Raw genomic sequence first — 27,101 nt, forward strand, 5'->3', positions numbered from 1 at the left:
CCTTGTGTACTTTCTCGCTAAGTCGCCCATTCATCAAATGCCAATTCAGTGAATTGCAAAATCTGAAATGTTTATTTTTACATTTTAGATCTCCCTCAGGCTTAACATTGATGCAATATATATTTTTTATTCACTGTGAAGGATTTACAAACACATTTACAATAAGACTCAATTGGCTGGCAACCAGCTCAGGGTGTACCCCACCGACTGCCCAAAGACAAGGCCGCAGCACGCCTGTGAGAGTAAGCGTTTGGATAATGGATGGTACATAATCTTTACTTCAAATTTATGTCCATCAATTGGATAAATGAAATGCAAAAATTAAGCAAAATGCACATATGCAGTTTTGTAGCTGCCAGTGCTTTCCATTGGCTGGTGTATGTACTGTAGCATATATCGGGGTCGCTTTTCCATTCCTTCCCATTTCAGGCCTACTCTCTGGGCACAAACTTGAATTTGATTGGCTTGACTGGCTGAAACTTCCAGTTAAACTCCAGAGGAATCTAAAAGAGGAAGAGATGGAGGTTAGGGGCAAGGAAAGGCAACGTGATTGACATGACTGTTTGCGACTTACCATGGTGTCTTTGCATGTCTCCACGTTGTAGCATTGCAGCAGGCGGACCACGACCATTTTTACGGTGAGCAGAGCGTAACGCATCCCAACGCAGTTGCGAGGGCCCAGGCCAAAGGGCATGTAGGCATAGGGGTGCACCTCTTCCCCGCTGTCTTTGCTGAACCTGCGGTGTCATGCCGAAAGGGAGACAGCGGTTGTCATTCCAATGACAAAAAAAAATGGATGTGGCTAAAATAATTGAAGAGCTCGAATTCCCTCAAGCGCTTTAATCTGAGGTATGCCATGATATGGTTTGTTTCAAACTGGAGACTTTTATTCTTACCAGTGGCAATATCTCGATAAGAGAAATATTTTTGTTCTTCATGAAATTATATGAGGTGATATTGCCAAAGTAATTAGAGAGATGCAAATCCCTCATCAGGCCATTGAGGTATGACAAGATAACTTGCATTATTTTTGTCTTATAAAATATTACGCATCTGGAAACGTGTAAAAATCGAAAGCCGGTGAGTATACCTCTCTGGTCGGAAGGCATTTGGGTCCTTCCAATAGCGGGGATCCTTGTGGACCACCGTCACGGGAACGTTGACCAGGGTCCCCTCTGGGATGGTGAGACCGCCAAGCTCGATGGTCTTTTTGCACATGCGCTCGAGCCGAGGTGCCGGTGGAATGATGCGCAATGACTCGTTGACCACGTTGTCCAGGTACTCCATACCTTGCAGTGTCTCGTATGAAATGGAACCCTTGTGGGAGGGAAAACAGACACCTGTCATGATTTGATGAGTCGGGTTCTCAGTTAATACATCGCTAAGTATACACCAGAGTAGCCTGTTTGGACACTTTTCTCATGACATCTGTACATCATTTTTGCAGGGGGTGGGGGCGCTATAAACACATTCAAAGCCTCTGAAAAGACACATCGATCATGAGTTTATGATGGGGGGGGGGGGGGGGGAGAATAAAAGTTACCAATGTAGCAACATGTCAATAAGATTAAAGTTGTAATAAAAAGAGTCATAATTGTTAGCATTTCTCGAAAGCTTGTAAAAATTTGAATGCCATGTAGTTCACAAAAAAATAGATAAGTCCCAAAATTATTAAATTAAAAATCATTCAGCTATGAGAAACCAGAACAGTCCTAAAAAATTGTGAGATAAAGCCATAATGTTACATTAAAATAAAGTTGCAGAGTTGCTCAACCAAATTCAATTCAACTCCCAATGGAACTAAACTCAATGAGAGTCAATGAAACTCAAATAAACTAAACTCAACAAAACTAAATCCAATGATACTAAACGCAACTAAACTAAATTCATTAAAACACAACTAAGCTCAATGAAACCACAAAATTAAACCAAACGCAACCAAACAAAAGTAATTCTACTCAACCCAATGGAACTAAATGCAACAAAACGAACCTAAATTCAATAAAACTAATCCAAACGACAGAACTTAAACCAAACTCAACAAAATTAAACTCAATTCAACAGCAAAACACAACACAATAAAACTATACCAAACTCAACAAAATGTGAAATGTTTTTTGTTTTGAAATCACCCACACAACAGTACTAATTAGTCCACCGTACATCTTTGGGAACGTTGGCGTCAATCTCCTCTTGCAGGGTCCTCATGGCCTCCGGGTGGGTGACGATGTTGTACAGGATGTACGTGAGAGTGGTCGCGGTGGTCTCAAAGCCTCCAAAGATGAAAATGAAAGCTTGCGAGAGGATCTCCTTTTCTGTCAACCCTACAACCACAAGAGGAAACAAAAGTCACATGTGCTCATCCATTTGAACTCATTCGAATCACAAATGTCAACTTTAGTGATTTTTTTTTTTTGGATGACTCGTACCTTTACTTGGCTGCTCGTGTTCACTCTTTATATCCGACTCTGGTATTTCGTGCTGGGTCAGCACCTGTAGGAAGTCTGCGTGACTCTGTGTAAACACATCAAGTATATCAAGTATCGATCATTATTTCTGATTATCTCTGGCAAATGGAGTGTTGCTGTTTATTGCTATACAATTTGCTATCAAGCAGGGCAAATGTTCATTTTAATCATTTATATGATATGACCCAGGCTCTGTAGAAGTCAGCTATGTTCTCCACAGCGCAACCAATGATCCTACATAATCCGGTACTTAATTTATAACGTAACTTTTAATTTATTTTGAGTTTTCATGGCATGATAACAAAGCAGTTCAACACGAAAAAGTGTATAATTCCCAAAATGTTGCCAGAAAAAAGGTTTATGTTTTAAGAAAAAAAAATGGAAAAGAATTTTAAAGTTAAAAAAATTTTTTTTCAATAGTCGTAAAATTGGGAAAAAATTTCTTAATTTTGGGAGACAACTTTTTTTTTCCCTCCCTGAAGGAGTTTTATAATCACTAGTGGTAATGTTAAGAGAATAAATTCAGAACAGTACATGAATAACGTTAAAAGAAAGTTCTGCACTGTAAATATGACTACAATGAAGTCCGAATGTTACGATGAAAACATTTAAAAGTGACATGAAAAACATTGGAAAACTAAGTTACCGTATTTTTCGCACTATAAGGCGGAATGAATGGCCTGTTTTAAAACTTTTCATATGTAGGGCGCACGGCATTATAAAGTGCATTGAATAGAAGCTACAATCATGGCTGCGTTATGGTTCCACTAGATAGAGCTGAAGGGAATACAATACTATTTATTTATATAGAGCCTTCACAACCACTGCAGCTGGAACAAAGCACTTTACAGAACAAAAACTACATCCAATAAATCAGAATATTGATCCATATATAAGGTGCATCGGATTATAAGGCAGACTGTCGGCTTTTGAGAAAATTGAATGCTTTCAGGTGCGCCTTATTGTGCGGAAAATACGGTACATGGATAATGTTGTGACGTTATGACCAAAAAAATATGTTGGAAGTATGAGTGAATGCTGAGAAATTTACCGACTGCTCTGTGTGATGCTGGTCTTTAAATTTCTTTATGATGTTGAAGAAAAAATCAGTGCTGGCTTTGGGCATAAAGTCCACGTTCAACAACTTGCACAGCTTCGCGATAGCAGGGAAAAGCACTGCAAAAAAAAGGTGAGCATGATAAATATTTGATCTTATACTGGAAAGTTATTCACTGGCATTCTGTCCCCTACATACGCAGTAACATTATCGGCCACAATCTGAAGTTCATAATCTTCTTGAGGTGAGCAACGAGGGGGTCATCTGGACGGTTGATGGAGTCGGTGTCAACGCTAAAGGACGCGCTGGTCACCACGTCCAAACTGTATGGCCCAAAGAATCTGCAACACACAGACGTCTCCATTGGTTTGGTCATCAAGTTCTCTATTCGTAAAGCTAAGGTAACTCCTGAAAAGAGAATGATGTCAAGTTGGTGAACTGATGGATCTTTGATATACACACTGTTTGATGTCCACGGGTTGGTTCAGGTCCTTTGTGGCCAGACTCTCCACCAGTCGTTCCGTCGATCGAGTGACCAGGGGGAACACCTTCAAAAAAACAACTCATCCTGATTAACTCATTCACTCCCAAAGACGTTTTTAAACGTCTTTTCAGACTTGGTCCAGAATTGGCTGGCACTGAATGAGTTAAGTCCTGTAAGATTTTTGTGCTGTGAGATTAGTGCAATATAAAATATGTTGCTTGGCTGGAAGACGCTGGCCCTAAAGCACTCAGACCCAAACAGGAAATGCGCTTCGCCCAGCTGGGGATGGACGCGCTTTATGATGGACTCGTCTTTTGGTGTGATGATCCTGTAAGTCATGTGACACTATTGATCCTCAAATGGAAAGATGAATGAGCCATTTTTAAGAGATGTGTTCTCTGGAAGCGCCGCAGTGGGCTACAGGGTTCGCTGTCTCATCTGAAGTGTCTTCCAGGGATAAAATAATGATGATATCCTTCACTCATTCAGTACCAGCCAATTCTAGACCAAGTCTGAAAAGACGTTTAAAAACGTCTTTGGGAGTGAATGAGTTAAATATTCAATTGTAAACAGCAGCAAGTAAAATGGAAATAGTACAACAAAGTCCACTTAAAATCCTCTTCTTATAAAGCTATTTGAGCATTTATTTACAGTACACAGGTTTTGAAGATATTACAAGGAGATGGAATTAATGCTGAAACGGCTTGCCATAATCCGGAGCGTTTAAACAAAAATCTTAAATCTGTGGTGCTCATATGACATGCGACGTTCACCAGATATCCGAGTCAAATCGCTTTCTCCACGTGGATAGAATATTTTTCCCCCTCCCAAAGGGAACAGCTGTACCGAAAAATGCAAATATGAATCCAAGTAAACTACACACGAGACTAGACTGGTTAATGGTGACACCAACAACCTTGTGAGCAGATGAAATACTAGACAAGGCCAGTGTGACCATTCTGAGGTCTCCCGACACAAAGAGCCCCTGCTAACTGTGGAAAAGTTCACCAGTGTGTCAATCAATGAGTCATCAATACTTGGGGGTGTGACTCAACACCCGTCTCCTTTGAATGATGACAACAATTCCACCAAAGATGCTTCTGCTATGAGGAAACGCACTCGTGGTCCCCTGTGTATTGAAAGCCCGATGAACACATTTTCGCGCATTTAATGCTTCCTCATTCGGAACCCAGACTAACCGGTATAAAATACTGCATAGTAATTGTCATTATTCTCAATACTGAATGAGTTAATTACAATTCTAGAAAAGTGTTTTGTTTTTTTTTTGCTAATGCTTCATTCCTGCAGTTTTACAAGTTTATTTTTCTATCTTGACAGCTTTATTCTCATCATTTTACTCTAACTTGTTTTCTCGAAACATGACACAAATTGTAACACACAATGCACAACGTTTAGGCTTGCAACTTGAATTTAGAAACATATTATTTGTTGATTTATTCATTTATTTTGGAAGGGTAGTTCTATGACTTTAACATAAAACTAAAAATTTGCTCCCATGATTGGAACGAAACTTGACATTGTCTTTCTTGTAACATTCTGGCAGTACTCTCGCAACTTCCCAATCACAACCTTTCTGCTGTAATATTACGACTTTCAGTCTCCTAATTTTATAATTTTTCATAACTTTATGATGTAATTCACATATATTAATTTGAGAATTTTCTATTTGTAACACCATTTGTAACAACTTCACTCGTTAGCATTTTTCTTTACAATATTACAACTTGGCGGCCCGGTAGTCCAGTGGTTAGCACGTCGACTTCACAGTGCAGAGGTACCGGGTTCAATTCCAGCTCCGGCCTCCCTGTGTGGAGTTTGCATGTTCTCCCCGGGCCAGCGTGGGTTTTCTCCGGGTACTCCGGTTTCCTCCCACATTCCAAAAACTTGCGTGGCAAGCTGATTGAACACTCTAAAATTGTCCCTAGGTGTGAATGTGAGCGTGGATGGTTGTTTGTCTCTGTGTGCCCTGCGATTGGCTGGCAACCGATTCAGGGTGTCCCCCGCCTACTGCCCGAAGCCGGCTGGGATAGGCTCCAGCACCCCCCGCGACCCTAGTGAGGATCAAGCGGTTCGGAAAATGGATGGATGGATGGATATTACAATTTTTCGGATCGTAACTTCACACATGGGCAGCTTTATTTTCATAGATGTACTTATTCTGGTTAACTTTAATGAAGAAAGAAAAATTCTCGTAACTGCACAATTATTTTTGTAACCAAACAGCTTAATTCTTGTAACTTGAGAAATGTACCCTTGTAACTTAACATTGTTCTTCAAAACAATGCAAAAACAAATTGTAAAGTATGAAGTAAGGTTTTGTGTCATGTACCAAAGCATCCGTACCTGCTTCAACCTTCCGCTAGTGAAGCACGGTGACACCGAGCTGCGTATCCTTTTCCATCTTTCATCTTTCACAGCTGTGATGGCGTCAGCCAACGCTCCAAACGCAAGTGTGTCCTGTGAAGGTGAAAAGTAACAAGGTCAAAATTATGCACACACACATTTTGAACATGTACACTGAGATTTCAAAAAAAAAAAAAGGAAAAAAATCCTTAAGTATTGATTTAGCTAAAATGTATTGCACACAAAATTCAATAAACATACCGAAATTAACATTACAAAACAGATTTAATGAAACTCTAAACACCCAATTTCAATAAAGTTGGGATATTGTGTTATATATAAATAAAATCAGACTGGGCAAACGACCAGTACTGGGTTGTGGACCACTCATCTATTGGCCTTAAAAAATACAACAGCAAAAGACCGACAAAAAACAGTGTGTGAACCAGGGTGTGGTGCCCAAAGGTATTTTCTGGACTTTCCCGAACCCACACCCAACGCCCCGCCACCTCAACACCCACACCCCATCGCTCCACACCACTTTCCCAGGTGACGCATACAAATCGGCGCATGTCAGCAGTAGTTTTTTTTTTTTTCGTCCAGGCGTGTCTCACCCTGCGGTTGGTGAACACAGTGTAGCAATCCTTCACCATCACTGCCTTAATGATCTCAGGATCCGTCACCAACAACACCGGAGTTCTGCCGTCATACAACCTGCATGGAAACATGGCCAACTAAGTTTTACACTTATCGTAAACATGATATTGCCACTGTCAATGTCATTGTAAGATCCAATTAGTTTTAGTGATTATTTGTCTAGTGGCATGTACGCGTTGCGTCGGTATAGTTGTGCTACATCCCTTACCCCCACACATCTCCATACTTAGTGTGACACTCCCGATCCGCAGCAATGAAGCCCTGTTTGGAATTCCGCCAGAAAGGTTGTAATCAGATGAAGAGATTGCATGGGTAAAAAAAAAAAAAGAGAAAAAAACAGCAAAGCATAGAATATGACATTTTTACCCACCTTTCTGAAAAACAACATTGTGCCGACAAAGGGAAGTGGCCTCGGTCCTGGTATTCCTAACTTTTTGAAGTGTCCATAGGGCCACACACCATACCTACACATACATATCATTCAATAGAGATATTCTTTTACTTTAAGATTTTTTTGTGGTTGTTTATTTATACAGTGTGTGTGTGGGTGTATGTATGTATGTATGTGTGTGTGTGTGTGTATATATATATATATATATATATATATGCTGTATGTATATGTGTGTATATATATATATATATATATATTCATATATATATATATATATATATATATATTCATATATATATAAAATCAGACTGGGCAAACGACCAGTACTGGGTTGTGGACCACTCATCTATTGGCCTTAAAAAATACAACAGCAAAAGACCGACACAAAACAGTGTGTGAACCAGGGTGTGGTGCTGTATGTATATGTGTGTGTGTGTGTGTATATATATATATATATATATATATATACACACACACATATACATACTGTATATATATATATATATATATATATATGTGTGTGTATGTATGTGTATATGTATATATATATATATATATATATACATATACACATACATACAGTATATATATATATATATATACTGTATATAGATATATCTAATAGTAGCTTACTCACAGGAGAAGCAACGCAAAAAATAGAGCTACTAAAATCCATGTTGTCGCCGAAAAAATGTCAAATGGGAACATTGCGTTGCTTGACCAACGCACTTCAGAATGTCAAAACAAGGAAGTAACCCTTGAATCCAACTTCAGAACGCGCAGGCAATGTCAACGATCACGTGACGTGACCGACTCTGCCGATGCGTAAATAACTTCAAATTATACTTGATATTGTACACTTTACCACGAGGTATTATGTAAAATTTGGATTTAATAACATGTGACTGTAATGTGTAACAAAAAAGCAATACTAGTACAAACGCTGTCTCGCTTAAGTTGGAGCTCTCCGCCTCGCTGTAGACCCTTTCGTCACAGCGTTCTCCGTTTGCCGTGTTTGTCTGGAAACTATTCAACCTGCCTTAACTTAGTTTCACAACTTTTAACTGTTCCTATTTCCATTTTAAATTTTCACTCACAGAGAAATACGGCGACACTGCATCGACGAAACCATCATCGAATGTCAAAATAAAAAAGGAGTGCACCCGAACCATTGTACTATCTATCTATAATGTGCTAATAGATTCTTATGAGGTGGCCTCCTGTCTAATATATTTTAACCTTACTGTTATTAACCTTACTATAATTAAATGAGCACACTAAAGCGATTTTAATTTGAAAGAAATACGTACAGTAACTCAACCCATATTACTAAAGGTTTAGAAACACAATTTAAGATCTAAAATTATATCTATCCAGAGGTTTAATGCGGAGCATTTTTTTTTTATAAGCCTGACATTGAGACTTTGGAAATTTTATTTTTTGACTAGATATACACCAACGAGGTTTGGGAGCCATTCCAGAACTGGATATTTGAGCAGGATCATCAGTCTCCCCAATTGGAGTACAGATACAGTGACACAAATAGAAAACAGGAAACAAACAATACTTGGACAATAATTGCAATGTATTCGTCGATGCAGTTTTATAAGGTGTCGCATATTGTTTTGCGTTTACATGACAGAAATGGACAAGTTTAGCAGTATATTGCAGAGACTGTAAGGTATAAAAACTCACTCGCTTAAATTTGAGCTTGCTTGCCATGCCGTAGAACAACCCGGAAGTAGACGCTCGACCCCTACTTTTCCATATTTATGATTTGGAAGCTTTTGAAAGTGGCTCATTTTCTGCCTTCCTAGTTTGTCCTGGGATATTGAACTCATTTTGTTTCGTAAGAGCCGAGGTAAGGTGAACATATTACTCGTTCCGTGTTGTTTCAAAACTAATCTTGTCATCTGACCTACAGTTAAGAACACGAGCCACTTGTCAAGTTAGCATTCCGTACTAGCAACAGGGTTTTGTTTATTCTCCAAACCTCCATTTGATCGTGTTTGCCTCGTTTCCAGTGCACTTTGGTTCGTTTGGTACAGACGCATGATATATTTAGATCAGAGGGAACAAAGAACAGTAATAATTTGATGACACACATGAAGGACGAATGAATGTACCAGGTATATCTTTAACCGATCCACATTGAAGCCTTTTATTTGTTTGGATTTTGAACCAATTCCCCTTCTGTTTCTATGGTTAAATCACAAAAAGCCAACTGTAGGTGTGAAGTGTGAATCCGTAGGGAATGTACGTTATCAAGGGTCCTGTAGTACTTAACATTTACATTCTCCATTGCTTTAATTGCCCCTCCTGAAATTATTTTGTGTACATTTTTTTCCAAGACTATTTTTCATCAAGTTCCAAACTGCGCAACTTTGACTGTTGTCGGTCCACTGACCTTAAAAACATTTTTTTTTTTGTGGGTGCCATCAGAGAAGCGAGCGCCCGCCATGTTCCTCACCCTGGCTCTGCTGCGTAAGGGCATCCCAGGCAAGCAGTGGATCGGCAAGTACCGACGTCCGCGTGCTGTGACGTGGCAGATGAAGCGCAACATGCTGAAACACCTGGAACGCGAGGCCCAGAATGAGTACTGGATCAGCCGACCCTACATGACGTTGGAGCAGGAGGCTGGACACGCCGCAGAGCGCCGAGCGCGCAACTTGCTGCACGTCAAGGAGACCAAATTCAATAATTTCCCTAAACACAAAACCATTACTGATCACCTAGCCCATCTCGGCATCTCCAAGAACTGGTGTTCTTAACACTTTGGTTTTGGAGAAAGAAAGACTTTTCAACATGTCATTATTGTGTTATAAAAGTGGACCGAAAACCTCACGGTGGTTGACCAATTTAATTAACACACAAAGGCATAGAAGCGGCTCAATATTGTAACTTTTTGCTTGAAGTGTGTGTCCGCCACTCAATGTATAAGTCATCCATAATATAAAATTCATTTGAAATACTGCAACTGAATTTGTGTTTTCTGTTTATGAAGCTGCGAAATTACCATGTGTTGGGCTAATTTACATAATTCTGCCTGCACAGTTTCTCCACGAATAAATTTGCAAGCTGCATCGTTCCCTGTAAAACCAAGAAAACCCCCTTCACTCCTATCTTCAAATAAGGTGTGGTTGCAAATGGAACATAATACATTTTTGTTGTCAACCGAATTTGGGAAGTACAGAATAAACAAATTATTCAGATAATTGAAGCTACTTCTCAACATATTAGATGGGCTATTATTCTGGCTAATACTCATAATGGAGAGGTTGTATTAATTTAAAATGACTGAGTACAGTTTTTGACCTAACATGAGTTCATGATTGTGGAGTTTATGCTTTATGGTCCTCTTACAGTGCTTTGCTGCCATCTTCACCACAACACCAATATGCTTTCATTGAGGGTTGGGGGGGGGGGGGCTATCTTTTGTTCATTTTTGGCTACGATCCCTTATACTCACCACTCAAATCAATTTCATTTCTACAGTATTTCCTATCTACTTGTTACAGTGGAAAATATCTTACACTGTCCAAATACATCTGGACATACCTATATAAACTATACGTTACCTGCACCTGAATGTGCTATGTGGCAACATCAGACTCTAAAATTATAATATCAGGTACCTGCCTCCAATATAATCCATGTATGTAATATTGACATGTTTTCATGCATGACCGAGAGGTACATCTCGATCAATTACAATACCTGTGTGATGGAAACCTTAATTTATTTCCATAACTATTGTTTCTGTAAAGAGAAGTTTGAAAATGTTTTTAGATAATTTACTTTTTTAAATTCCATAGTTGAATCAATAATTCAACCTTCAGCACCCCAACCATTTTTATGATGTGTTGTCAAAAATTAAAATATAACTCTATGATATTTTAGTTTTTTAAACTTGCAGTAATATAATATTGCATCTAAAGAAGAGTGTTCATTATACGAATTCATTGATGTCTGCGTCTTGGCCACCAGGGGCAGTATAACACAGTAACGCAAACAATCGAAAAAGAGTTAGGGTTTAACTACTGTCGTTTTTCATGGAGGTTAAAAATGCTTTAAATCACGTGCAAGTAAGTATCCTGATATTTCCTGTCGACATATTATTTTATATTTTGTATTTGCATGCACATTTGATGTTGCCGAGTGCCCATTATGAGTTCGCATTAAGCTACAAACTACTGCTTGTTGTTAAGTTGAGTTGAGTTCACTGCTGGCAATTTTGTTCGCAAGTTAACGCAAAGCTCGGCCGAGCAACGGCTCGTATCTCGAAGCGCCACTGTACTTTGAGCCACCTAATGAAATACTGTACCCCCTGGAAAGCTCACACACGAGTGTGTGCATACTTCCATCCTGCAGGTGTCACTGTGGCACCTCCTTCTGCTCCAAGATACGAGGGAGGGAGGGATGATGTTGATGAGGAGGCGGAAGAAGCCTCGAGCCCCCCCCCCCCCCCCCTTAGTCGGGATGGCCCCTCCCCTCCAAGTCAGCATCTCAGGCGTTCTCCTCCCTCCTCCTCCTGGATGATGATGATGATGATGATGATGAGGAGATGTAGCAGCAGCAGGCTGAGGAGCCAGCAGCCACAGCCGCCGCACAAGCAGCACACACACACCCACGCCGCGGTACCATGACGCTGGAGCACCGCGCGGAAGCTCGCTCGGAGGAGGCCGAGTGAAGCGGCAGGATGGCGGGGGGCCGCCGGGGACTTGTGGCCCCTCAGAATACTTTTTTGGAGAATATCGTCAGGCGCTCCAACGGTAAAACCAGCTTTTGCTCTCTTCATGTGTGTGTGTGTGTGTGTGTGTGTGTGCGTATGCCTGTGCGCGTGTGTTTTCTGACTGTATTGATCCATTGAGTCCCAATTAATCCACTGTCGTTGACTAATTAGGAACTAATTTTTGAGGGGGTTTTGATGAATAAAGTTATAGTTTTAAATGATGATGCAAATTGGGAACAAGCGCCCCAAAAAACAAACACCACACCCTGTCATTATGGATCATTTCAAAATCATTCATTGTAGTCGGATAGATGGACAGATGGATAGATAGATATCAATCTCGAGAAGGTAAATTAAGGACATTAAAATGTCATAGCAGCAAAATTCCTGTACTGTAGTTATTTTTCCAATTTCCTACAGACACATGTTTGCGCATGGTAAGTAAATTACCATGTAATATTTGTACAATTAGTGCAAAGCGTGACGTAACTGACAGTAACGTATTGATGAATTGATCTAATATGGACAGAGTATGAAACATATGTTATACACATTGTTAGGGAAAATAGCAAAACTTCACATTCAAACTTGAGAAGAAACATTAAGATATGAAATAATGTGAAATGAAAATTAAAACATAAAATTGTAAAAGAACGGGCAATCATATAACAGTGTATAGGATTTTTGTTCACATGCCAATCAATCAACTGCAGGCTTCTAACTTGTGATGACTTAAAAACCTCCTACAGAATTGATTTGGACAGAGGGAGATTGATGGACCAGAATTAATACCAACAACGCATACACACACACACACACACACACACGCTCACACGCACGCACGCACGCACACACACACACACACACACACACACACAAACGACTATGTCCCTTGCAAAATTTAATTAGAGCAACTTTTATATGAGAAGCTCTTGGAATTCTCTCAGGGAACAAGACTGTTCCTTTACTCACTCCCATTAAAGCAATGCATTTTTAATTTCCTGCATAATTACACAAGAGCAACACAAGTCTCTGGTGTCTCTTATATGGGTAGTAATGCATATGTGCCGCAAACTGTTAAGCCATATGTGCAGAAAAGTGCTAATCACTGGACTCTGAGGTAGTCTGTGGCGGTTGTTAAAAGGCCAGGCTGAGGGGGGCCTTTTAACAACCGCCACGTATATCACACTTTTCAAAAGGCTGAAAATCGTGAACAAATCAGGGAGAAAAAAATGAGTCAGCACAAACAACTCAGGCCGATCGGGCAGGATAATCCCTTTGAGGCTCAATTTTGGGTGGAAAAGAGTTAAAATGTGCAAATTAGGACTGATTATCGCCATGTGTGTACCCCGCTTTCAGTGTTGAACAGGTGAGGATTGTTTTCCAGATTATGAGGGGAGAAATTCACTCTTTGACATATAGCACACAGGCTGTTGAATTGGTCAGGAGAAATGTTAGCGACGTTCGATAACCTGACCTTTGATGACTTTGATCAGAAGTGTTGGAAAATGCTCAGAGCCGTGAAATGGGTGTTTGCCAAAATTCACAAAAAGAGGATGAAAATCCACCCCTTCAAAACAAAAGCCAACGCGACCTTGGGCGATCCGCGGATTAGCCGGCGCTAAATCTGGAGCTAACGGGAGCCAAGAGTGCTGATCTGAAAAGAGCGCTAGCTGCATGGGTGGATGGATGTTACAAAGTCTCTCACTCATTCATCGTTTGTTTTTTTAAATTTTTTTATTGTTGTCTTATGTAAGACTTCATATTTATGAGTAATGGGGTTTTTTGTGTCTTCAATCCTGGACTATGAGTGAACATGAGTAGTTCAAAACACGCCTATCTAGTTATTAACAAACTATGACAGACTTTGTCCTCCAACAAGAATATGTCAACAATTTGTTTCACTGATGGGTGCCATTTTTAGCTCATTTGCTAACCAGCTAGCCGCAGTACCTACATCCTTGTTGTATCTCACTGATCAACATTTCATTTAATAATGCTTATATCACTCACTCCATGTTTAAAGACAACATGGTGTTTGTCCAATTAGTATTTTAACTTATAGTGATTGCCTTTTTTTGTCTAAATGTTCTAATTTCTAATGTCTAAATGACCATGCTAACCAGCGAGCCGCATCTCATCACTGTCGCTTTGGCTCTTTTTTTTTTTCATATTGGCCAAGAAACAAATGTTCATATTTCCATATGTCAACGGGATGTTTGCTACCACATTAGCCACAACAAGTACAAGTTGATTAATATTTCATTTCTTAATTTTAAATATTTTGATAGTCTTTTGAAACAGGATTTAGCATTATACCACTTAGCTGCGGCTCTCACTGGCCCTGTATTGCCGCAAATCAACCTTTGTGTGGTGGTGGTTAGCATGCTAAATCCTGTAGACAACTTTGAAACAAATTGTTTCAACTGATTTCAAAAGACTATCAAAATATTTAAAATTAAAAGAATTGAAATACCACTATATTTACTAAATTAAGTCATTTTTGAGCAGTGGGCTATGTTATTCTTTTCTTCTGACGAGCAAACTAACACCACTATCTCTTGATGTCAGCTCAATGTTATGCTAACATGTTTTCCACAAGAAGTGGAACATATTTGAGGTGATTAATAGGTCAATTTGTTGCAAATTGATTTCAAACTCGTGTATTTTATTCACAAACTGCTCTATTTTTTCCTCCAAAGAAGGCTCCTGATTTCAGCATGCTAACGAGCTAGCCGATGCTCAACACACCCGTCCATTTCTCTCAAATCAACGTTTTATTGGAATTGATTTGAACTTGTGGTCGTCCTGAAGGTACAGAAAATCATCTTTCGCATATAAATAAATAATTTATTTTTTGTGAATGTTGGGTTGGCAAAGAGACCTTTCTTAGCATCAGCTGGATGTTATGCGAAGGTGTTCGCTGCAACATATAAAACTTGTTTGGGTTGAGTTTAGTTCATTCTAGCCCCATAAGTAGTTAGTTAGTAAAATACTATTTTTTTGATCACTATTTAAGCACAATTGTCACTCCACCATTTTCTTGTTTTGGTTGTTGGCACATTTCATCCTTTTGTTGTTCGTTTGGTCATACATTCAAACAGATGTTTGTCATATGAATCTGTTAACTCTTGTTTTTCTTTTCACAAATTTCAGTTTGGACACTGTCACATAGACAGACAGGTACTATAAACTAAATAGCTTCTTATGTTTTCGTTACACTATCTTCCTTACCTCCCCCCTTCTCATTCTAGTGTATCATTAAAATGTTCTATACCAAATGTTGTTAATTTACAAAGCGCTCACTAACTACTGAGCTGTAAACATAATTTACAAATATATGTTCTAACACAAGGGTTAGAGATTTGGATTTCCTAAGAGTAACATCCATCTGATCATTGTAAAATAACACGTTGGCATGGAACATCTTGTACATTCTATTGTGTTGTCATTAATTTAGTGTGACGTGATGAAAAAATGTGTTTTTATGTGTGAGTGTGTGTCTTTGTTTATATATGTGGCTTGAAATGTAAATTTTCCTTCCCCTGTTCTTTCCCCCTGTGTAATTTGTGTACAATTTGTGTTATAAGGATTTGTTTTCCTTTTTTATTGCATCACTTGTCTATTATTTTTACACTTTATGAGCATAAAGTGGCAATGGTTGTTTTCACAATTATGATAATATCATTTTGAATATTTTCCAAACAAGTTGAGTCTTTAATGTGGTTATCATGTCAAGTGTTTTACATATAAAACATTTTTTTGATAGGGACTTAAACGGATTCACATCACAGCCTTTTAAAATTTTTAAACAACAAAATAATCTTGCCATTATTTCAGGAATGGGCATAATAATCCACAAATCGATGAACCGACTGTTAATTTAAAAAAATAGTTGCTTGGAAAACTCTTAAAAAAAACAACTTTTTTCCCCCAAAGGACACTTGAAGCACATGTTTTTGATCTTTTTAGCCGCTGCTTTCAAGAAACGTTAATAATAAATAAACGACAATTTAGAGCCAGAAGTAAGGCGCAACACCAGGAATGCTGCGACATTCTCAATGACGACAGATTTTTTGTTGTTGTTGTTAATATTTGAAGATCATGCATTGACGGCAAACAGACCGTGAAACAAGTGCCATAGTGGCACTGATTGTCTTGGGCTATTAGCATATTGACTATGAGTAAGTGTAGCTCCGAGGTGCTGCTCACCTTTTTAATATGCAAAATAGGCCGCTGCCATTTTTTTAAAATAACCTTTAAAACTAATAACGGCAGTTATTGATATTTGCAGATAAATGAGCGATCATGACGATTATCCTCGGTGATCCTTCTCCATTTAGCCTAGAAAAAAAATATAACAAAATCACGCACACACCTCTGTGAAAATGAACTCCACGGAGGTATTTGTGTCAGTGTGTGCAGTTGAATTTGTCAGTCTTACCTCCGCCGCGTGTAATGAAGCATCATGGACGCTGATGAACATTGATCAAGTGTGTTGGGAACTCTGAAATCAAAGGTTACAAGTCTGTCCTTGTAATATAAATAACTATAGACAAGCTGGTGGACACTACGTGCAACATACACTCCAAAATATTTTGGCCAGATGTATCAGGACAATTATCGCGTCCCAAATAGTGAATTTGGTCTTGTCGTGTGAGAAGAATAGTAGAAATAGGAATTATAATCAACCACCGATACATAGATTAACAAACCAGTGGTGCAATTAACTGCTCTCACTTCTTCGCCTTAGTGCGATAAGTGACATTAAAACGGGAGTTTGGAACTTTACTCGCAGAGACATTAAATATGGTTATCGATAATACAAATGACTGGCCTTAAAATGGGAGTTTAGAACATGCAGAGAGCACGAACACATTTTTCTATTCAATAAAATGGTGTTCACTACATGGCTGTGACCAGCAGAGGCACTGTTGTGCCACCGAGTTTGCGCAACACGCCAAGTCCGCAATACAACGTAGCTCAATCATTCTGATCGGTACGATGACGTTGATTAAAATGGGACATTCAAAGGGCAGAAATACATTTTCCATTTGCAACCAGCAGAGGCGCTGTTGGGTCAATCTGGGACCCAAAAAAAAGAGTTCCAAATGGGAAATGGAGGAAGATAGCTCAGAGTTAGCTGCTAATGCTATTGCCATGAACTGCTTCTTAACATCCTTTTGGCCTTTTTTTCCCCCGCTTGTGTCCTTTCAATGTCTCCAATAACTCTCCCTTTTAATTTCCCTTCCATATTTTCTTTTGAATCTGATCAAAGGCAAATATTTCCGATCTCCCCGAGTTTCTCTGAGTGTTGAAGGGATGCCGGCGTTAACCCCTCAAGCGTTTGCCTTCTTGTGCTTCTTGTGTTTTTGTCCCCCCCCCCCCGGGCTGTGCAGACACCAACTTTGTGCTGGGCAACGCGCAAATTGTGGACTGGCCCATCGTCTACAGCAACGACGGATTTTGCAAACTGTCGGGGTACCACAGGGCCGAGGTCATGCAGAAGAGCAGCACCTGCAGGTAAGCCGCAGCCATCGGTTTAGCTACATGTCAATCATTTTTTATATTATGTTTATGTTAAAAAAATAAAATAAAACCAAGATAAAAAATGTCAGAGGTTTTCCACCAATTTCATTTCATTTGTTCGAGTAGGCTTTTCCTGACATTTTTTATTTTTATTTTTATTTTGCTTTCGAACCGAAGTCTGCAATGTGGACATATTCGTAATTCCCTTCACAATGACTGAGACCCCAGTTCGAGCTGAAGAAAAAAAAAATCCAAGAAAAAGTCTTCGAGAACAGCTGAACTTTATTCATTAGGGTTAATCAGAGGTACTTGAAATGGTGGCAGGTTTTGGCTGCCTCCCATTTTAACATGAATTTGAATGTGTTGGAAGTTGTTTGTTTTTACCTCTGTCTTGGAAATATTATTTTCATCAATTGAGTTGTCAATCTTGTAGACCACATGAATGTTTTTCACAGTCCGCTAATATAATTTGTCATCAGCTGTTTTTTTCTGGTCACCGTCGTTGCAGTCATTGGTGTTGACGAGTTCTCTGCTGGCATCTCATCTGGTGGTACTTAATTTTATCCGAGCGTGATGCAGCAGATGCAGCGGCAGCCTCAATTAGAGAGCGGTTTTTCAAATGAATAATAGATCCTGTTGTTGTTAAATCGACAAAATGGAGGCCATACGTCATCATTTTCTGTGCTCCCTCAGTGGCGCTGTGCGCCATTTATGCCCAAGTCTCAGGATTGGTTATTGGAACAAGTGGACGATCGGTTCCCAGTGAAAAAAAGAACTCGATACAGAGTTTTTGTTTTACAGTCGAATGGCAAGCGTTTTGTCTGGAAAGCAGTCTGAGCATTTATTCGATACCCTTGATATTGAGCTAAACATCCATTTACTCCTATACTGTTTGTCCTCACTACCAAAACAATTCACCGCACTACAAAGAAGGACGATGTCTCGCTATGAACATTTTCCACTGTTTGTTCCACATTTGGAAACTCGTGTACAGTTAAAATATGACCAGTAAACTACTGTTCGACACTACTAGTAGCACCATAATGCCCGCTAGTAGTTTTCCGTCACTCGTAATATAGAGTCGTCCTACCAGTGTGGAAAAATGTCATATAACAACGGAAAAACATTTTGAGTGAGCCAGTCATTCTAATAGTGCGCTGACTTGTCTTATTAGTTTGGACATGGAGCAAACTGGTACACGGAAAACCCATTTGAGCATTCTCACTGACATCCAGCTCAACGTTCATGTACTAGCATGCTCTTAGCCTTCACGAAGAGGACTGCTAGCTTTGGCGCACAGATGCCAACTACACTAGAGCACAGTTTTGTCTCCCTCGTGACAGCTAGGTTTCGTCCTAGTATGCCAAAGTTATCCTGCTCGTTCCGAGAAATGTCAGCAGTGGAAAAATCGAGCCATTTGTCGACTGCGCTGAATTGTCTTACTAGTGAAAGACAAAAAGCGTACCTAGAGCAAGGGTATCAAGGATATTGAAGACATTCTCAAGCGACTTTCCATTCGTGCAGCTAAAAGAAAGGAGCCGCTCAATTAATAGATTTTCATTCGAAAAAAACAAATATCAAAGTGCGGTAATGAGACGGAACTCGCTGATGAAAGATGCGGGGGGCCTGAGTGAAAGCCCCCCCCCCCCCCCCCCCCCCGCCACCACACGGCTTGCTGACGGCATCGTGGATCGTTTTACGTCTCCTTGTTGCGGGGACGAGGGGTGGGGCATGTCGTAAGAGTGATCCAATGGAAATATTGCAAATGACAGCGTCTCTTAAGCCTCGGCATCGACGCGCCGCGTGTTGACTGTGAGCGTTTAACCAGTGTGCCAGTAAGCAGTAAATTAATAGGATCACATCACGATGGCGCGCCGCTGCCAGATTTGCAAATGGTGTGAGATTTCTTGTGTTTTGTCACAGCCAGCACTGCTGATTTGGAGCCTCGGGTGCTCCGGCATAAGCTTCAGAACACTTGCCAGCACCAACACTCAACACACTCGTAGTGTGTGACTGTGCATGTCTGTGTGTGTGCTGTGATTCGTTTTACGTTTATTTTTAGGTCCTTTTTTTGTGTGTGTGTAGGGAGGAACCAGACCTAAAATCGTCTCACTGTATTTAGCCGATTTTAGATAAGTCATTACACAATCAGTGAGTAGATTTTTAGTCACTCTTGCACTCGAAATAATGCTGCACACTTTAGATGACTGGGTCAAAAAACAAACACAGTCAAACACCCAAAACAATTCAGTCTTGTTTTTTTCTCTTTTGTTTGTTTTTGGACCCAGCAATTTTAAGTGTGTGGGTTATTTCCTGAACCCACACCCTGCGTAGCTGTGGATTTTCAGCAGATTGGGTTACTCTTATCCAAGGTTGGGTTAATTCTTCTGACCCATCAAATTGGGTTGAAGATTGCATTTGGGCGGGCTAAAGAGCCAAAGGTGGTCACCTCACTCTAAAAACATCCATCCATCCATCCAGCCAGCCAGCCAGCCAGCCAGCCATCCATCCATTTTCTGATCCGCTTTAACCTCTCAAGGGTCGCGGGGTGTGCTGAAGCCTATGCCAGCCGTCTTTGGGGGACACCCTGAACCACTTGCCAACCAATCGCAGGGCACACAGAGACGAACAACCATCCACGCTCACACTCACACCAAGGGACAATTAAGAGTGTTCAATCAGCCTGCCATGCTTGTTTTTTGGAATGTGGGAGGAAACCGGAGTACCCAGAGAAAACCCACGCAGGCACGGGGAGAATATGCAAACTCCACACAGGAAGGCCGCCGCTGGAATCGTACCTTTGTATTGTGTGGTCGACGCGCTAAACACTCGATCACCGGGCCGCCCCACTCTAAAAACAATTGGATAAAAAAAAGAACCTGATTTGGGTGAAAAAAAAAAGGACTGATCCTCTATATGGGTCAATTTCTTCTCAACATGTTCCAAGCATTTGATGCCCAGTTGCGTGGATGGACGCTAGACGATGAGGCTATAAAACATTCAGAGTGTGTGCAGCTAGTTTTTGATGTTTTGACAAGATGACTCCCAACATAAAAAAAAAACCGCATACTCATTTCCAACATCTGAGCCTTCTTCGCTGCGGATCAAAGATTTGTGTCCCGAGTCTCTCAGGACAAACCCCGCGGGAATCCCCGACACGCGACGAGCGAGTGACTTGCGGAATTTTTTTTCGTTGTCTTTCTTTGAAGAAAGTGGCATTCAGAAAGAAAGAGGACATTTCGGAAAACATCAGGCGCTCGTCTGAGAAGTCGGCCCGCGGCGTCGAAATGTAGCCTTGTTCATTAAATTGAGCTTTTCCGTTTGCATTTCAAAACAAACCCACCCGCGCGATATATTTAGATCGGGGCTGACAGCGCAAAAGCGTGCGATCAGTGACCTGTCCTCCGGATAATGTATTCATTACAGCAGGTAAGAATCTTCGCTTTTTCACTCTGACAAAGGTCATAAATGCTCATCTGCTTCTGCTCAATTTTTCACGCAGCAATCAGGCTGAGTACCTGCCGGTGTACATTGATGAATAGCATGTCATTAAAGGCTTTTGTGGGGAGGAATTTAAGGAAGAAAAACGAAGCCCTACAGACAGGATGTATCCAGATGGATGGCTGATTATTTTTGACAAAAATTTTAAGAATGGTTTCCAGAAAAGAAAGAAAGGAAATTTTGTTTGAATTTTCTCTCAGCATCTGAAAACCAAAAACTGGACATTTTTGTTGTTTTTCTACATTTAAAGTAATGTTTTTTTTCCCCTCATGATCTGAAAATTATTACAATTAGGGGGGGGGGGGGTCATTTCCAGATTAATTTATTTGGAAATTGATTCATCTGTCAAACTGAGTTTTTTTTTGATACAACAAAACATATTTTTTCAAAACATTTTTCAGATGAAGAAATGTATTAGATGTCATTAATAAATATTAATTACATTGAAACATTAGTTTTCCAAATTAAAAATAAATATGACATTTAAAGAATTTTTTGTTTGTTTTCAGATTGAAATTATTGTTAAATTTAATTGGATGTGAAACAGAGACACCTTTAATATTTAATTTTTAAAATTTGAAAACAAGCCCTTCACTGTTGTCTGACAAAAGCAAAACTAGAAATTAATTTCTTGCTCCCATTTTTCATTGTTTTTTTTTATTCGTTTTTGAGATATTAAAAAAACATGTTTTTTTTACACTCTTTCTGTTCCATAAAATTAATTAACATATCCATGAAGTACACGAGGAAGTGTATTTATTTTCAAAATAAAATTAAATAACACATTTCAGATTTTTTTGGCCATTTTAGAGAAAATTTATTTATTTTCAGATTAAAAAAAATGGAAAGAAAAACATCTTTTAAAATGGAAACATTTGGGGACAGCATTGATTGAAAAACTACAAGGGAATATTCAAAACAAAAATCTAAGTAACCTATTAAAATATTTGCACATTCATTAATGTCTACTCTTTAAATGTCAAAATTGTCATCTTTTTTTTCCCCCAGCTTCATGTATGGCGAGCTCACCGACAAAGACACGACAGAAAAAGTGCGTCTGACGTTTGAGAACTACGAGATGAACTCATTTGAAATCCTCATGTACAAAAAGAACAGTGAGTACCCCACATTCCCCTCATCATGCAAATGTATTCCGGAATGTGCACGGCTTACTTCAAAGTGCTCTCTGAACACTTCCTCGCCGGTCGATGCCGAGTCGCCAATGTTTGTTTCCACCTGTGTAGTAAGCATGGAATCACTGTGACCTTTTAAGATGATTCCTTGTGCTTTTAGGGACGCCCGTGTGGTTCTTTGTCAAGATCGCGCCCATTCGAAATGAGCAGGAGAAGGTGGTCCTGTTTTTGTGTACCTTCAGTGACATCACCGCCTTCAAACAGCCCATCGAGGACGACTCGTCCAAAGGTTGGTAACGTGGAGGCAAACTAAGAACTTGTTTTGGACTTGAGTGCGGTACGATGACAGTAAACTCAACTTAATGCACTTCACAAGAAGCAGTTTGGAAGATAGTGAACAATTTTTCGAAAAATGAGGCTTCGTGCTGTTTTCCACTACCAGTTTGAGGTGTTTGTCACACGAAGCAGAAAACAAAGAGACACATACACGTGCACTTGAAACAGCCACGGAATTTTGCCTTCGAAACATGCGAATGGGATCATAACTGAAACTAATTTGAACACAAACTGTGCAGCCAACTGTGTAGATCTTCTTTATCCTCTGTGAAGAATTATAATATACTTCCCCCCAGGTGGCCAAGCCACGCACACAAGAGCAGCACGATATTCATTGAAGTGAATGAATCAAAACAGGGCGGCATGGTGGTCGACTGGTTAGCACGTCGACCTCACCGTGCAGAGGTATAGGGTTCTATTCCGGCTCCATTTGGATGTTCTCCCTGTACTTGCGTGGGTTTTCTCTGGGTATTCTGGTTTACCAAACAAAAACATGCATGGCAGATGAATGGAACACTTTAAATTGTCTCCAGGTGTGATTGTGAGTGTGAATGTTTGTCCGTCTATGTGTGCCCTGCGATTGGCTGGCAACCGGTTCAGGGTGTACCCCGCCTACAGCCCGAAGACAGCTGGGTTTGGCTCCAGACTCCCGTGACCCTTTGTGAGGATGAGCGGATGAGAAAATAGATGGATGGATGAATCAAAACATTCCCGCCAAAACTGATTTTATTTTACCATCTGTCTAATTAGGTCCCTACTGTATGTTTTTATGAAGTACAATATTATAGAGTGCACTTTTTATTATTGCAATAGGCAAAAATCATCTAAGAAAAGTAAAAAAAAAAAAAAAGGGAAAAAAGCTTTAATCCCTCTCACACGCTTTTTTTGGTGCGTATTTTCAGTGTTTTGCTGTTGGGAAAAGGCTGACTATCGGATAACATCACTTTGAGGAAAAGGAAAAGAAGAAGACTTCTTGCACAACAAAATATTGGATATGAGAGACAAGAGTTAATACTTGAAATCCTCGATACAGACTACATCGGTACAACATTATGGGGGTTTTTTTCCGACCACCGGCCTCCTTCAGTCGTGCTCAGGTTTTTTTTTTTCCATAAATCACTAAAAATACTGCGATGGTCTTTTTATAGCTGCTACCAGTCGTGGAAATACATACTGTATGGGATCATACAGGAAGAAAGTTCTTTTGTTTCTTGCATCAAAGTGTGTTTACTGGTGCACGGGAGATACCGACGCACTTTCAAATGATGAAATAAAATGTAAAAAACATAAATCCACAGGGAGATGAGTGTGAGAAAAGTGAGACGAATACAAGGGATGTGGGTAGAATACAATACGACTTGCAAAAGGTGTACCCAAGAGTAGGGAAGCAAGCTGACGAGACAACCAAGGACACCTGGGCTAAGACACATGTGAGCGGAGGGAGCTGATTGGTAGACACGACGACGAGGGCTGACGAGAACAGGCGGAAACGAAACATGATATCCTAACGGCGTTCCATTTGGCATGTTGCAGGCTGGGGTAAGTTTGCCCGACTGACTCGAGCTCTGACCAGCAGCCGAGGCGTCTTGCAGCAGCTGCAGCCCACCGTCCACAAAGGAGAGAACGTACACAAGCACTCGCGCCTGGCTGAGGTAAGCCCCCCCCACCTCCAACCCCCTACCTTCTGTCTACGTCTGTCCATCTATCTCCATGTGATTACCTCTTCCAAGGAAGGAGTCGGTCTTGTACCAGCGTGTTTGGGTCCTTTTGCGATGCAGTGTTTAACAAATTTCAAAGTATCATCATCATAAATTGCTTCAATGCAGATTGTTTATTCCCTTTCATATTTTTTGAGACAGGATTGCACAGTTTTTATTTTTTTCAATAGCTGTCTTGTTATATCATATTTTTATCCCACTTTGAAAAGATTTTGAGTTGGCACTGGGGCGTGGGCTTGGCTTAGGGCGGGGGTCTCCAACATGGCACTGTTGTAAAAATAGCTCACCACACGGTAAGGTCAAAAAGGGACTGATCCAATTGAATGGGTTATTTATGTACATCCACCTAGCCGTTATCTGAAGCGCTTTATCTCAAAACAACTCCATTTATTATTATCCATCCATCCATTGTCCTCACAAGGGTCACGGTGTGTGCTGGAGCCTATCCAAGCTGTCTTCGGGCAGTAGGCGGGGGACACCCTGAATCGCTTGCCAGCCCATCGCAGGGCACACAGACGAATAACCATACGCGCTCACACTCACACCTTGGGACAATTTTGAGTGTTCAATCAGCCTGTCATGCAGGTTTTTGGAATGAGGGAGGAAACCGGAGTACCCGGAGAAAACCCACGCAGGCCCGGGTAGAACATGCAAACTCCTCACAGGGAGGCTGTTGCTGGAATTATTGTTTTTTTTTCCTTTTTTTAAATACAAAACAATTTTTGTGGGTTGTAGTGTTTTGGGTGAAAGGAATCGATCCTCTTTTGACCCAATTTGGGTTATTTTTGACCCAAGTTTTAAAGAGCAGCGATGGAATTTGTTGACTTTCTTGAAACGTCGGGAAAAATGGTCAAGATGGAAACACTTGCAGACTTTTCTAGAAATAAAGTGTTACTTGTTGACATTGGTTTGCTACCTCGTTGAATCGTATCAATAATTCCGAACATGATCAGTGTCCTCTTTCACATACAGTCGATAAATATCATTAAAAACTCATAAAATAAATGACAGCAATACAATTACAGGATATTTGAGCAAGGGTGTATCAAACAGGTAGCTTTTCATGATCATCAGCACCCGAAACGTATCTCTCAGTTCAAAGGTTGGTGCCCAGGACGAAGGCTATGGTTAGCATTAGCGCTAGGCTTAGGCTAGAGTTTGCTGTCACTTCACATTTGGACTGCCACTGATTCAGGGACAGCGGTTACTCCAGTGGACAGTTTATCATGTCATCAGGTTGAAGGGTGCACGAAAAGGGTTAAAAGACGTCACGTGCTTAAATCCTTGGCGGTGTTTTGTTTCCCGCGAGTCCTGTTCCAGGCTAACAGACGTTGCGTTTGTGGACAGGTGCTCCAGCTGGGCTCCGACATCCTGCCCCAGTACAAGCAGGAGACCCCTAAGACTCCCCCGCACATCATCCTCCACTACTGTCTCTTCAAGACCACTTGGGACTGGGTCATCCTCATCCTCACCTTTTACACAGCCATCATGGTGCCCTACAACGTGTCCTTCAAAACCAAGCAGAACAACGTGACGTGGCTGGTGGTGGACAGCATCGTGGACGTCATCTTCTTGGTGGACATCGTGCTCAATTTCCACACCACCTTCGTGGGGCCGGCCGGCGAGGTCATCTCCGACCCCAAACTCATCCGCATGAACTACCTGAAGACCTGGTTCGTCATAGACCTGCTCTCCTGCCTGCCCTACGACGTCATCAACGCCTTTGAGAATGTTGACGAGGTGAGCGTGTTGACCGCAACGTGTGATATGAAAAATATTTAGAATCTCATCTATACAATTTCTTTAAGTACTAATCAAATACTGGTCATAATTTCAGTATGGTCTGAGGGTCCAGAGCAAGTTGCATGGTGATCAGTGCGCCAAATTGTGACGGTACAGAATTGAAAAAATGTGATATTGGCGTTAGCCTTCTCAGAATGGAATTGGAAAAGCTGCAAGGGATGGGGGAGGAGAGATTTCGTCAGTGTGTCAGTGGAGCAGGACATTGACAGCAGCCTGTCACTGATGTTGTTCCCGTGCCTGTTGTTGCTGTACAATGGGTGCTGTAGACTGTCCCTGATGGGCAGATGATTGTTGGGTATCCTCTTTTCTGACACAGATGCCAGGCTGTTTAACTCTGTGCCGCAGACAGAATAATAGAAAATATGAGATTATCTAAATTACGAAAGAATAGTCCGAGCGCTAATTGGAAGAAATCTAATGCTAATGGCTAGGCTTGTTTTGGGCTCAGGTTCGGGTTATGGATTGAGTTGTTTGTTGGGCTAAACTTCATTCAAACTTGTACTGCACATTGACATACTCTCAATAGATTTTCATAGCGGTGCCTTCATCCAGCATCAATGCAGATGCTCACTCATATTTCATACATTTAACAAGCAGTCACATTCTTTCTCCACTTTTTCTTTTTTCGCTTTTTTGTGAATGTCCACAAAGCTTTTTCTGGCGCTCTCGCCTTCATATTTACACATAATTGGCACATTATAATTGGGGGGGGGGGGGCTTTTCCATTATTCAAAGGGCCCGCATACACACACACTGCTGTGTCATCCGTGGCCTCCAACCGTTAAAACCTCACAGCGGCTGACGGAATGCAATGCATTGTGGGTAACAACAATAGCAAACCGTCAGATATTTTGACAGTCATAAATAATCATGTCTGCGTCTGGTTTTCTGCTACCCGATTGCTTTATTCATCAACTCTGCTACAAAA

General features: G+C 40.6%; 3 protein-coding genes across 8 annotated transcripts in view; 2 read left to right on the forward strand and 1 right to left on the reverse strand.

Annotated features, from left to right (window-relative positions):
* Nucleotides 1-49: 49 nt before the first annotated feature.
* LOC147199078 (cytochrome P450 3A30-like) lies at nt 50-8,471 on the reverse strand. Of its 2 annotated transcripts, none has more exons than XM_086121398.1 (13): nt 8,364-8,471; nt 7,401-7,494; nt 7,239-7,291; nt 6,988-7,087; nt 6,374-6,487; nt 3,988-4,073; nt 3,724-3,866; nt 3,520-3,644; nt 2,430-2,514; nt 2,164-2,324; nt 1,091-1,317; nt 575-737; nt 50-503 (listed from the first exon to the last, which is right to left on the reverse strand). In XM_086121398.1, the coding sequence occupies exons 2-13, from the start codon at nt 7,416-7,418 to the stop codon at nt 432-434; spliced, it is 1,347 nt and encodes a 448-aa protein (XP_085977524.1). In that variant the 5' UTR covers nt 7,419-7,494; nt 8,364-8,471; the 3' UTR covers nt 50-431. The 2 variants fall into 2 exon arrangements, with proteins under 2 accessions (XP_085977524.1, XP_085977522.1); XM_086121396.1 differs by lacking the exon at nt 8,364-8,471 and adding an exon at nt 8,059-8,217.
* mrpl57 (mitochondrial ribosomal protein L57) lies at nt 8,159-10,398 on the forward strand. Of its 3 annotated transcripts, none has more exons than XM_086121402.1 (2): nt 8,159-8,246; nt 9,864-10,398. In XM_086121402.1, the coding sequence occupies exons 1-2, from the start codon at nt 8,243-8,245 to the stop codon at nt 10,190-10,192; spliced, it is 333 nt and encodes a 110-aa protein (XP_085977528.1). In that variant the 5' UTR covers nt 8,159-8,242; the 3' UTR covers nt 10,193-10,398. The 3 variants fall into 3 exon arrangements, with proteins under 3 accessions (XP_085977528.1, XP_085977530.1, XP_085977529.1); XM_086121404.1 differs by having other exon boundaries at nt 8,223-8,292; XM_086121403.1 differs by lacking the exon at nt 8,159-8,246 and adding an exon at nt 8,767-9,282.
* A 1,539-nt stretch (nt 10,399-11,937) lies between these two features.
* The window catches only part of kcnh1a (potassium voltage-gated channel, subfamily H (eag-related), member 1a), a 36,508-nt gene continuing 21,344 nt past the window's right edge, over nt 11,938-27,101 (forward strand). For 2 of the 3 annotated variants that reach the window (XM_086122259.1, XM_086122260.1), the window contains exons 1-6: nt 11,938-12,193; nt 17,553-17,676; nt 22,192-22,298; nt 22,477-22,605; nt 24,186-24,304; nt 25,718-26,110. In XM_086122259.1, coding sequence (XP_085978385.1) covers nt 12,121-12,193; nt 17,553-17,676; nt 22,192-22,298; nt 22,477-22,605; nt 24,186-24,304; nt 25,718-26,110 — 945 coding nt within the window. In that variant the 5' untranslated portion in view covers nt 11,938-12,120. Of the gene's footprint in view, nt 12,194-13,351; nt 15,337-17,552; nt 17,677-22,191; nt 22,299-22,476; nt 22,606-24,185; nt 24,305-25,717; nt 26,111-27,101 lie in introns of those variants that run through there. The other variant, XM_086122262.1, reaches the window with a different exon arrangement.

Source organism: Hippocampus guttulatus, chromosome 10 (assembly GCF_054856545.1).
Source record: "Hippocampus guttulatus isolate MCC_2025c chromosome 10, RoL_Hgut_1.0, whole genome shotgun sequence".
NCBI classification, from domain to species: domain Eukaryota; kingdom Metazoa; phylum Chordata; class Actinopteri; order Syngnathiformes; family Syngnathidae; genus Hippocampus; species Hippocampus guttulatus.

Excerpts from the sequence above, each read along its gene's own strand:
- LOC147199078 (XM_086121396.1), bottom strand. The coding sequence starts at position 8,129 with ATGTTCCCATTTGACATTTTTTCGGCGACAACATGGATTTTAGTAGCT. Across the intron at positions 7,088-7,238 it reads AAGTATGGAGATGTGTGGGG|GTTGTATGACGGCAGAACTC; the intron begins GTAAGGGATGTA and ends GTTTCCATGCAG. Across the intron at positions 3,645-3,723 it reads GTGGCCGATAATGTTACTGC|TGCTTTTCCCTGCTATCGCG; the intron begins GTATGTAGGGGA and ends TTTTTTTTGCAG.